General features: G+C 32.7%; 1 protein-coding gene across 8 annotated transcripts in view; it reads left to right on the forward strand.

The window, feature by feature from the left end:
• The first annotated feature begins 223 nt into the window (after positions 1–223).
• Positions 224–12546, forward strand: part of LOC135081817 (antichymotrypsin-2-like) — a 47613-nt gene continuing 35290 nt past the window's right edge. For 4 of the 8 annotated variants that reach the window (XM_063976649.1, XM_063976617.1, XM_063976625.1 and 1 more), the window contains exons 1-7: positions 227–482; positions 3563–3697; positions 5852–6058; positions 7175–7273; positions 7492–7632; positions 8155–8367; positions 8985–9132. In XM_063976649.1, the coding sequence (XP_063832719.1) occupies positions 426–482; positions 3563–3697; positions 5852–6058; positions 7175–7273; positions 7492–7632; positions 8155–8367; positions 8985–9132 (1000 nt within the window). In that variant the 5' untranslated portion in view covers positions 227–425. Of the gene's footprint in view, positions 483–3562; positions 3698–5851; positions 6059–7174; positions 7274–7491; positions 7633–8154; positions 8368–8984; positions 9133–10611; positions 10911–11695; positions 12148–12546 lie in introns of those variants that run through there. The other 4 variants (XM_063976599.1, XM_063976640.1, XM_063976603.1 and 1 more) reach the window with 4 other exon arrangements.

Here is a 12546-nt window from a genome sequence, read left to right on the forward strand (position 1 = left end):
ATGAAAGCGGGTTTATTTCGCCGAAATATTTTTTTTGGTGGCTTTTAACGATGAAAAGAACATATTATAGTACTTTGCCAAACAGAGTGGAATACCCTATTAGAGTTTGTCCTTGAGACTTCGTAGAAAAACTTACCTTATTTTTGTCTTTGACCTTGGGACTTCGTAGAAAAACTTGATCGTTAGTTTTGTTTGCCGGCTTAATGTATGAATCACAAAAATCGAAGCGCGAGTGTGCGCCGCGCGCCGTGGCGTGGCACTTTGGTTAATGATGTCATCAGCTAGCCTCGGCCGTACTGAGCTGTTTTAGTTGTTTGTTTCCGTTTGCGACCGGCGGCGGCTGGGATTACCGGTGCATCAGAAATATTAAATTTGTTTCAGATATCCTATTTTTAGTGTACCACTCTATCAGTCTCATTGCAGCCATGGATGCAAAACAATTAGCCTCATCTATTGCACAATTCTCTGCCAAGTTCTGTAATGTAAGTATTTTTCAATGAATTATTAGATTTCTTACAGTAGGTAGGTACTTATTGCATAAATATGTATTTTATTTGTACACGGGTACCTTTATAAACTTTCAAAACAAAAGAAAATGAGAATCAGTTCACAATAATGTTGATAATTTATAATAATTTGTTTAAAATGTGTTTGTTTTTTGTTATTTTAAAAGTTTGGAATGAACAAAATGTTACCCTCACATTTTTTTTAATGTTACCTACTTTTATGAATGCATGCATGGTTTAGAAACCATAACTAGGTTTTTAGACATCACTTACTTAAATTAGTCCATCTGAATGGAGCTATTCCAAAAAGTTTTGTGTTTTTTCTGTTTTGTTTTGGAGAATAGAATATGAATAAGAATAAGAAATTTATTCATAATGTTCATTACATGTCAAATTTTCAATATATTTTCTTATTAATCATAAATAATATGTCTGTTTATGATACTCATAACTATCCGTTTTCACCAACAATCCCTAATTTTTATGTGACCGCTATCAAAACAAAATTCCTGTTATGTGTTACCATAAGGGTCACTTAAAAATTAGGGATTGATGGTGAAAACGAGTACGACTGTACCTATACTTAATCATTGTAATAAAAGTTCAATAACTTATACAGTGTGAGTCACGTTAAAGTGTACATATGAAAATAGATTAAATTAGACCTATTTTTATCGACAAAAAAGAGGTCAAAAAATTTTTGAGATTTTTTTTTAATTTTTTATAGAATTTTTTTTCTTCCAATTACTTATTGTAAAGAAAACGTAATAACTTTTAAAATAATCGGTATATCCTGATAAAATAAAAACAGTTATAATGCTAAATAACAGGCGATACTAAAAAAATACATAAAATACACAAAAAAGGCCAAAAAATAATAAAAAATTATACTTTTTGAAAAAAATCTGCTTTTCAAATTCGTGTTTTTTTGGTTATTTGATAAATTTCTCCAAAAAATGCCCCTATAACAGGTGGTTTTTATTACTTTGTATTATTCACTATCGTATTACCCTCGTAAAAATAAAAATCGCATGTCTCTATCCCTATCACAACGTTTGCAATGATCGTTTGAACTAAGCCTCTCCGGGCGCGCCATTCAACGCTTCGTTAACAACGAAACTGAAAATGGCTCTAGATTTGTAATTTTGATAAAGACAAGTTAGATTTCAAATAAAAACAAAAGATTTCAAAGTAAAATAAGCATTTTAGTTAAAATTAAAATTGTGTCTACCTGTAGCGGAGAATAATGTTGTGGCAGGCCTTTGTTCAAACGATCATTGCAAAGGTTGTGATAGGGATAGAGACATACGATTTTTGGTTTTACGAAGGTAATACGATAGAGAATAATACAAAGTAATAAAAACTACCGGTTATAGGGGCATTTTTTGGAGAAATTTATCAAATAACCAAAAAAACACGAATTTAAAAGCAGATTTTTTTTAAAAAGTATCATTTTTTATTATTTGTTGGCCTTTTTTGTGTATTTTATGTATTTTTTTAGTATCGCCTGTTATTTAGCATTATAACTGTTTTTATTTTATCAGGATATACCGATTATTTTAAAAGTTATTACGTTTTCTTTACAATAAGTAATTGGAAGAAAAAAAATTATATAAAAAATAAAAAAAAAAACTCAAAAAATTTTTGACCTATTTTTTGTCGATAAAAATAGGTCTAGTTTCATCTATTTTCATATGTACACTTTAACGTGACTCACACTGTATATTTTTCTAGAGCTACCCACACAAATGAAAATACCCGAGATATTTTTATGTCTATGTTCTCAAATATTCTATACAGTGTGAGTCACGTTAAAGTGTACATATGAAAATAGATGAAACTAGACCTATTTTTATCGACAAAAAAGAGGTCAAAAATTTTTTGAGATTTTTTTTTAATTTTTTATATAATTTTTTTTCTTCCAATTACTTATTGTAAAGAAAACATAATAACTTTTAAACTTAGCGGTATATCCTGATAAAATAAAAACAGTAATAATGCTAAATAACAGGCAATACTAAAACAATACATAAAATACACAAAAAATGCCAACAAATAATAAAAAATGATACTTTTTGAAAAAAATCTGCTTAAAAATTCGTATTTTTTTGGTTATTTGATAAATTTCTCCAAAAACTGCCCCTATAACAGATGGTTTTTATTACTTTTTATTATTCTCTAACGTATTACTTTTGTTAAACTAAAAATCGCATGTCTCTATCACCATCACAACATTTGCTATGATCGTTTGAACAAAGGCCTGCCACCACATTTTTCTCCGCTACAGGTAGAGACAATTTTCATTTTAACTAAAATGCTTATTACACTTCAAAATCTTTTGTTTTTATTTGAAATCTAACTTGTCTTTATCAAAATTACAAATCTAGAGTCACTTTCAGTTTCGTTGTTAACGAAGCGTTGAATGGCGCGCCCGGAGAGGCTTAGTTCAAATGATCATTGCAAACGTTGTGATAGGGATAGAGACATGCGATTTTTTGTTTTACAAAAGTAATACGATAGAGAATAATAAAAAGTAATAAAAACCACCTGTTATAGGGGCGTTTTTTGGAGAAATTTATCAAATAACCAAAAAAATACGAATTTTTAAGCAGATTTTTTTCAAAAAGTATCATTTTTTATTATTTTTTGGCATTATCTGGGTATTTCATGTATTTTTTTAGTATCGCCTGTTATTTAGCATTATTACCGTTTTTCTTTTATCAGGATATACCGCTTAGTTTAAAAGTTATTACGTTTTCTTTACAATAAGTAATTGGAAGAAAAAAAATTCTATAAAAATTAAAAAAAAAATCTCAAAAATTTTTTGACCTCTTTTTTATCGATAAAAATAGGTCTAGTTTCATATATTTTCATATGTACACTTTAACGTGACTCACACTGTATAAATTTTTTTGACTAAATTAACTAAGTAATAACATTATAACACTTTTATCCCTATTTTACGATTCATTGGCATGTTGAAACATTTTTATTTTATTATACAGGGTGTTTGGCGGAAGGATTTTCCTATCTAATAAAAAATATTTCTTTTGCAGGAACTGGATAAGAACAAGAGTGTGGTGTCTTCTCCTCTATCAGCAGAAATCCTACTTGCTCTATTAACTTTGGGTACTACTGAACCCGCACATGATGAGCTACTTACGGCGCTTGGGATTCCTGATGATGCTTCAGTATGTTAATTAAATTAAATTGTATAATAATAATGTTAATGCTGAAGTTGTAAAAAAAGGTAAATTCGGAAGTAACGTAAATTCCGAAATCTTTGTTGAACGCTTCTATCCCCAGGGATATACAGTGTGAGTCACGTTAAAGTGTACATATGAAAATAGATGAAACTAGACCTATTTTAATCGACAAAAAATAGGTCAAAAATTTTTTGAGATTTTTTTTTAATTTTTTATAGACGTTTTTTTCTTCCAATTACTTATTGTAAAGAAAACGTAATAACTTTTAAACTAAGCGGTATATCCTGATAAAATAAAAACAGTAATAATGCTAAATAACAGGCAATACTAACACAATACATAAAATACACAAAAAATGCCAACAAATAATAAAAAATGATACTTTTTGAAAAAAATCTGCTTCAAAATTCGTGTTTTTTTGGTTATTTGATAAATTTCTCCAAAAAATGCCCCTATAATAGGTGGTTTTTATTACTTTTTATTATTCTCTATCGTATTACTTTTGTAAAACCAAAAATCGCATGTCTCTATCCCTATCACAACGTTTGCAATGATCGTTTTCGAATCGATCGTTTATTTTATCAGGATATACCGCTAAGTTTAAAAGTTATTACGTTTTCTTTACAATAAGTAAATGGAAGAAAAAAACGTCTATAAAAAAATTAAAAAAAATCTCAAAAATTTTTTGACCTATTTTTTGTCGATATAAATAGGTCTAGTTTCATCTATTTTCATATGTAGGTACACTTTAACGTGACTCACACTGTATAGATAAAAAATTACACAAAATAATTTGGATGAATAGTTCAGTTTTTACGCGCGATAAAAACATCACACGCCTACTTGACAATGGACAATGGCCTATTATAATGTTCATTGAATTTATGTTGTACTACATTAAAATCACAAAGCTTGATGGAGTTGTGTTCGTGTTAATCCTATCTTCGAAAACGTGTGGTCACCGTATTCGTATGCACTCTCTGGACTCCGACTCTGTTCGTATTCGCCAAAGAACATTCTGTTACCTTTTTTTTGCAACAATGTTAGTCCAACTGCAGCTCAATATAAGATTTATTATAAGGACCAGGTACCTACCTACTTAGCTAGGGCTAAAGTAACTTCTGCTCTTAATTTTCGTACCTAAACCGCAGAACGAAGTTGTTTGAATGAGGCCATATGAAAAGAACATCTACCAACTAGGGGTCTACGGGATTATCAAAACGGGGTGAAGTTACGAAGACGGGCCTAAGTTTTACAATCGAAATATTTAGATTTTAGAGGATGAAAGTTTATAATGAAAAAAATCGATATTAATTGTCAAGAGATTGAATGAAGCGCCTGAAAGTACTAAAATTATAGGTGTTGAATCTTATTCTAATATACGAAACCAAAGTTATCATCAACGATGTGTTTATAATTACTCACTTAGCACGAATTTCGATTTGCCATTTCTACTTTTTCAAGCCACATGACATGTCAGTTGATTTGTGATAAGATTACGCTGGTAATAGGTTTAGGCACGTGCATTGCTGAAAGTTTTACACTTAAGTACATTAATTGGGAACATATTGTAAGGGATTTCCAGGTCATACCATAATAAGCGCATACCTATGTTTATGGTTTACCCATTACTAATTCCTATTTTACCATTTCCATTTGTATGTTATCACTTCAACAGAATTTCCAGCATATGTAACGTATAAAAGCCGATAAAGTAGGTTTTTCTAATAGATAACTAATGTATGGTATTTGTTACATAGATAATGACTTAGCTCACTCCACTGCAGTCGCATTTTATCAGGTTGATACTTAAGTATTAACCAAATGCTTGTTTACTGCAATAAACTATTTTTCATAACAAAATGCCTACCTAGTCATAGAGTTTATTAATCTAAATAAGCTTAAAGTCTACGAACCGAATACGAACTACCTACCTCAAAATCTCAAATGACGCGCAAAACTTGATTGAAAACCTAACAAAAAATATAAAAACTCCATTGGTCCTATAAAATAATACAAATAAATCAATCACTCGAACATGTGTCGATATTTCAACGTTTTTTAGGGTTCTAAATTTTCAGAATACCTACCTGACAATAAGGTCGACTGTTGTTCAATTTTCTATTTACCAACTTGTAGATCCGATCAGGCTTCTCGGTGGTGTCCGACAAGCTGAAATCCATAAAGGGCGTCACCTTGAACGTGGCCAACAAAGTGTACGTGATGGAGGGCGCTTACGACCTGCACTCAGAGCTGAAGCAAGATGCCATTAAGGTGTTCGACGCTGGCTTTGAGAAAGTCAACTTCGAGGAGTCTGCAGCCGCGGCTAGTCTTATCAACAAATGGGTATGTTTGTTTTAAAGTGTTAGTAGTTTGAAGTTCGCAAATTACTAAAAAATCCGTTAGCCTAAATGTGTGTCTAGTGCAAAATACATGATTATGAATATGACGCACTACACTGATAATTTTTTTTATGGAGTTTCGTCACCCTAGAAAAATGTATGATGATGATTCATGAATATCAAATTAATTTAAAATTTAGGTGAATTACTAAACAAACCACTTTATCATCGCGATAGGTGTTTTTAGAAAAAGATTAAGTACACATAGCTTACTGTGATAAACCAATCTTTAGATTATTTAATGTCCAAAATAATTAAATACTTTTGTTCTTACACGAAACAAAACTTGGGTAAGGCCCACATTTATGCGTAGCATTTTAATTAATATTACTCCGTATTGATCAATATTGCGATATCCTACTACTTAATCCTACTAATATTATAAATGCGAAAGTTTGTGTGGATGTCTGGATGTTTGTTACTCTTTCACGCAAAAACTACTGAACGTATTTTGATGAAACTTTACAGTTTTATTGTTTATAATCCAGAATAACACATAGGCTATAATTAAGATGATTTATATAACAAACAAAATTTCACGCGGGTGAAGCCGCTGGAAAAACCTAGCTTTACACTAATTTCTCAACGTGGTGTAATTTAAGAGCATCTTATGAAATTATTTTTCTTTATACGATGTTGGTTGGTTACGTCACTTTATAGTCTACACACCTTTTATAACAACATACAGGGTGTCTCAAAAACAATAGATAACCTTAACCTACTGGATAGGATAATATAACAATTCAATAAAGATCTCGCTGACGTTCAGAAGTCGTCCCATTGAAAAACAGTTCTAAATCCGTATTCACAAAGAGTAATTTCGATAGAACGATTACTCGATAGGATCGCAGCTCAGCGATTTGTTGTCGTTGAAGTTTTGTTACGTCTTCCCATTGAAAAACAGTTCTAAAACCGTATTCACAAGGGTCATTTCGATAGAACGGTTACTCGTTAGGATCGCAACTCAGCGATTTGTTGTCGTTGAAGTTTTGTTACGGGTAAAAATATCACGGTTTTCGACCATGCTTGAAAACAAATTAATACTCACCATCTTTTTCAGGTGGAGGACAAAACTAACAACAGAATTAAAGATCTGATATCTGAGGATGACTTGAATAGATACACGCGTCTTGTTCTTGTAAATGCAATCTATTTTAAGGTAAGTACGAAGAAGTATGAATAATGGGAAAATTTAAATCTAGACCCAACCTTTAACATGTCAAATGTCAATGCGCTAATGTGCTAAAGCAGTAAACGATTGAGTATTGTGGCGACCACGAGTCGGCGGCCCACTAGGTGGACCGACGATCAGGTGAAGTTGTACTGTTCACTTTCTTTGCTGTTGTTATTTTATCTTATATTTGTCATATATTTTAGGGAACATGGAGCAAAAAGTTCGACCCAATGCATACCATGGATAAACCTTTCCATGTAAATGCTACGACCACAATTCAAGTGCCGATGATGTACAAGGAGGATAACTTCAGATACGGCGAAAGTGAAGCATTAAACGCGCAGGTACGAAAATAGATGAATGTAAACACTTACGATATTTTACAAATTTAAACATCTGACCTAATACCTATCTATTCATATGTTATCTATCCGCCTTGAAATAGTATCTGTACCAATCTGTACTGTTTCACTGCTCACATTCTTGCTTGTAGCAATTTTTTCCTTGATTCGAATATCTCAATAAAATAGGTCTCTACTTTTCGTCGTGTGTGTTCATGAGTGTCTTCATGGACCAGTGATAGATGTGCAAAAAAGCCTAAAAAACTCATACAACTCATTTTATGTTTGCAATATGGCTTTTAAAAAACACATTTACACGTCCCGGTATTAACTCTACAACTGCTTCGGGACAATAAATGGGCCAGCTGAGAAGAAGCAGCGCAAGAAACTCAGTCACTATTGTCAGCCTCTTTTTTTATAATTTATAAAGTCTTTAAAATACACATCGTTATAAATATTGATAGACAGTTAAACTTTCCAAACATTTTATACAGAAAGTTTAAAACTACTTATGTCCCTTTTCAGCTGTTGGAAATGAGCTATGTTGGTGGAGAGGCGAGCATGTTGATCGTACTCCCTAGAGAAGTCGAAGGTCTTGATGGAGTTCTGAAGAAGTTGGCGGGTGGCTTCGACCTCTTAGGAGAAGTCGAAAGGAAAATGTTCTCCACCAAGGTTCAAGTCACAATGCCCAAATTCAAAATCGAAACAGAAATCGACCTCAACACCTTGCTGTTTAAGGTATGTTGATTTAATATGCGTTCGTTCAGGGTTAAATTCCTTTTTTATTTCTGCACTGTAGCAAACTTTTATGGAATGCATATTTTTTACTTTTATAATGAATAGTAGATATTGTTTTGCGTCACTTAACTTATACACGTGAAATTAATGTGTGGATGGATTTAATTTAATAATGTACAGACGAAAGCACATCAGACTACATTTTCGTTGCAAAGTCGCCCATATCGCAACTACGTAAGATACCACAGTGTTTACGTTGACGTGCTGTCGACTGTACAAAGAACAACAAATACTTTGCTATTACATCATCCGTTAAATTATTGATAATCATGACATTTTAACCCCTATTTATAAAGATTAAAGACATGCACAGCACATACATCTTAGACAATGATGCAATTTGTGATTTTGCCACATGTGTTGTTACCTATTTGTTGTATGATGAGCTTTTATCTCAACACATTTCAAATAAATAAATATTATCAAGATTTTCAAAATTATACTGTCATAGTTATTTAATTTGTTTTTTAACATAGAGTTCAATTTGTGGGTTAAATTCCGGTGGTTAGATTTTTTCAAGTTATTTTTATTTTCAAATTATATTGTCATGTTTTCAGCTTGGGATCAAGTCGATATTTAACTCCAAAGGCCCATCAGGCCTGACTAAAGTGTTGAACTGCGACGAGCCATTGTACGTGTCCAAAGCCGTCCAGAAGGCATTCATTGAAGTCAACGAGGAAGGCGCCGAGGCCGCCGCAGCCACCGGTAAGCGTTTGTTTGATCCCGTGACTATTGCATCATTTGGTAATACGGCAGTGTTTATTAAAGCAAATCGGAATTATTAGTATTGAAAAATTAGAGTTTTCAAATACACTGATATGGTACAATCCACTGAGCAAAGTATTTCATATAATTATGTATAATCATGCCCTAGCATGTTCCCGGGATTTTTCGGTTATGAGTAATCTATCTATGCAACTGCCCACTTTTTGGCATGCGAAGACAGTTGCCCACGCATCTATGAGACTTAAAATTCTCAATTGAATATCGGATTGCGGCTTGCATTGCTGCCAAAATTTATGGATAAACGTCTTTAGTTGAAGAAAACTAATAAATTGCGGCTTAATTTAAAAGATGCTATTTATGTTAAGAAGGTAGTTAGATAATCTTGCATTTACTTTATTTTAATAAACTGACGGTTTACTAAATGATGCAAATGTTGGTAAATTACGCATTTTCTCTATAAAGCTCGATTTTCCATCGACAGTCTGTCTACTACTTTTAATTGAATTATACATTTAACATTTTGTCTCTTTCTCGAACTTTCCTTGAGCTAATAGTTGTCTGGAGATTGAAAATCAGTCTTTATTGTGTTTTTATGATAAATGGTCTGTTTTATTGGTGCCGCTTTGTTTGGGCTTGCATGTTTACATTCTAACAGTGATAAAATCTAACCTTTTTTTGCGATGTGTTTATAATTTGCGTTTACTATTTTATTTTTATTTACTTTCGCTTGACCAAATAACTTTCTTCATGGTGTTTATTTCATTATTTTTCCTTATTTTATTTATGATATTTTGTTTATTTATGAAAAGTGAAAACATATATTTTTAATTGCAAATTTGTGGGAAAATAAGTAAATTTTGCAGTTAATATCTCTATAAATCAAAACGTATTTTTTATTTCATTATTATATGAAAACATTGGTAATTAAGATTCTTAAAATTTGGTAATTAAGATTCTTAAAAGGGTTTCTTTTAAAAATGTTTTTAAGACTCCCCCCAGAACACATTTTTGTTATTAATATCTAAGGTCTATCATAACTGAGTTGGTGTAAAAATAACGTTACTTATTAATGTATGTCAAACTTTCAAATGTAGTGTTTAAACACAGGGTCGGGTGTCAGGAGTAAATTACTAAAACCAGTATAAATCAATTATGTCATGGTGAATATAAACCTTCCTTAACCCTTGTTTGGTGGTGCTTGGATTGGTTCCACCATATTAAATACCTACGATTACGATAAAAAAAAAATGTTCCGTAGTTAAAAGAATGAAAATGACAAATTTCATTTAATTATGTAAAACGCGAAATTTTTACAACTTTAAAAAAACACTTTTTAACATCTATGAATTTACTAAAATTGGATGGGGTGTAACAATGCGTCACGTGGCCTTGTCTAGTGTTTGGGATGATGTAGTGTTGCGTTCAATAATGGTTGGATGTGGGTGTGTGTGCGCATAGGGTTCGCGGTTCGGAGACGTCGCTGCGCTGAACTCCAGGAGGAGTTCACCGTCGACCGACCAGCGCTGTGGTGTGTTACGGCGCAACGACAGATTCTGTTCCTAGCGACCTACAAACCACCCGCGCCGTCCTCTCCACACGATGAGCTATAGTCAAGGAATCTCATATGCACGACATCGGTGCCTTTATTAAGTTTCTTACACCCAACTTTTGTAGATACTAAGTTATGGTATTATGTAGCTATGAATCTGGATGTTTAAAATGAATGTAGATGTAGCGTTTTAGACACTAATATTAATACTAAAATTCCTACTAGGTACTCTCTTTCAAATTATTCTACTTAATTTTATTTTGTTTATTCATTTATTGATTACTTACTTAACCTAATGCACAAAGACAAGTTAATGAAGTCCACAATTTTACAAGTAGTGAAAAGTGCACAACATGGCTTTATTAAAACACTTTTAAATTAAACACGAATGGAAAAACTATTTGTGCTCCATATAACATTTTATCGATTATGAAGTGAATGAAAGCTAGACGTCGATGTAATACAGTGTCGCGCTCTCAGTGATTCGTAATTGTCGATATTATTATGGTGAGTGTATTATCGCATTTGCATTCACCAGGCGAGTAAGTTCCCGCCAGTCGACAGTGGCGCCAACTGGTGAGCGCAAATGCTATAGCTCACTTATCTTTTATCATGAGGGCTATCGCATTTCGCTCACTAGTTGGCGCCACTGTCGAGTGTCAGAACTTTCCTCGCTAGTGGCAGAGTAAATACAAATGAGTAGGTTATCTTCATAGAAACGCACCGAGCGCGGTTTGTATGTGAGCGCGCCAATACGTATGCGGCGCGCACGCACACACTGACAAAATTTAGCGTGGATTAGCAGGGAGTTGCGCCGAATTTTGTCAGTGTGTGGGTGCGCGCCGCATACGTATTGGCAAACACAAATGTGTGTTTCTATAAAGATAACCTACTCATTTGTATTTACTCTGCTAGTGGCGCCAACTGGTGAGTGTAAATAAGTTAGCCCTCGTTGAGTGTACGCTGTTTGATGTGGGGTTTGTGTTCGTGCAGGCATGATCATGATGATGCGGTGTGCGCCGATGCCGTCGCCTGAATTCAGAGCGGACCGTGCATTCCTCTACGTACTCTTCGAAACGAACGCTCGAACTGGCCTCTTCATCGGAACTTTCAACGGGAAACAATAACGTACGAAAACACATTTTTGCCAGAAGTACTGTTTGAATGCACTAAAAATATCGGGTTGGAAATCTCTGTTTAAAAATATACGTAACGTTCACATTAAACTAATATTTGTATTTTCTTTAGTGCGATCCAATCGAGTAGCTACTTAATTAAAATTATATTTGATTATTTTATTGTAACATTAAAATAATACGTCCGCCCCAGTGAAAGTATTTTAATAATAAGTATAAAACCTAATTATGTAATATAAAGTGCAAAATTATATGAACTGTTGTATTTATATTGCTTAATATATTAAATATTTATATAAATCTAGACAATTCGTTGTTCTAATTAATTAATACCTTGAACTTTTAATCAATTCGTTGTATCCGATGGCCTTCAGCTGAATTGCCTATTTAATGAAATGGAAAATACTTGCAATTTGACGTAACCATGGATAATTTTCATATCGAAATTGCTATACTTTATGGCTGTTTCATATTTTTATAAGCCATTGCTTACATGTGACAGTGGTTTCATGATTTGAGATGTATGTTTTTTTGACTCCTGATATTTATGTACAGGATATTTTGGTTGCTTATTTTTTTTTTGTACTTGATAACTTCAAAACGAGAGCATTTCTATTTCAATCACCGAATAGTTTGCGTTTCATCTTCATTGATCTTTTTGAAACGGAAAAACTACCATTATGAAGTATCGTAGTCCGGTTACTTTGA

This window comes from Ostrinia nubilalis, chromosome 2 (genome assembly GCF_963855985.1).
Source record: "Ostrinia nubilalis chromosome 2, ilOstNubi1.1, whole genome shotgun sequence".
Taxonomy (NCBI): Eukaryota; Metazoa; Arthropoda; class Insecta; order Lepidoptera; family Crambidae; genus Ostrinia; species Ostrinia nubilalis.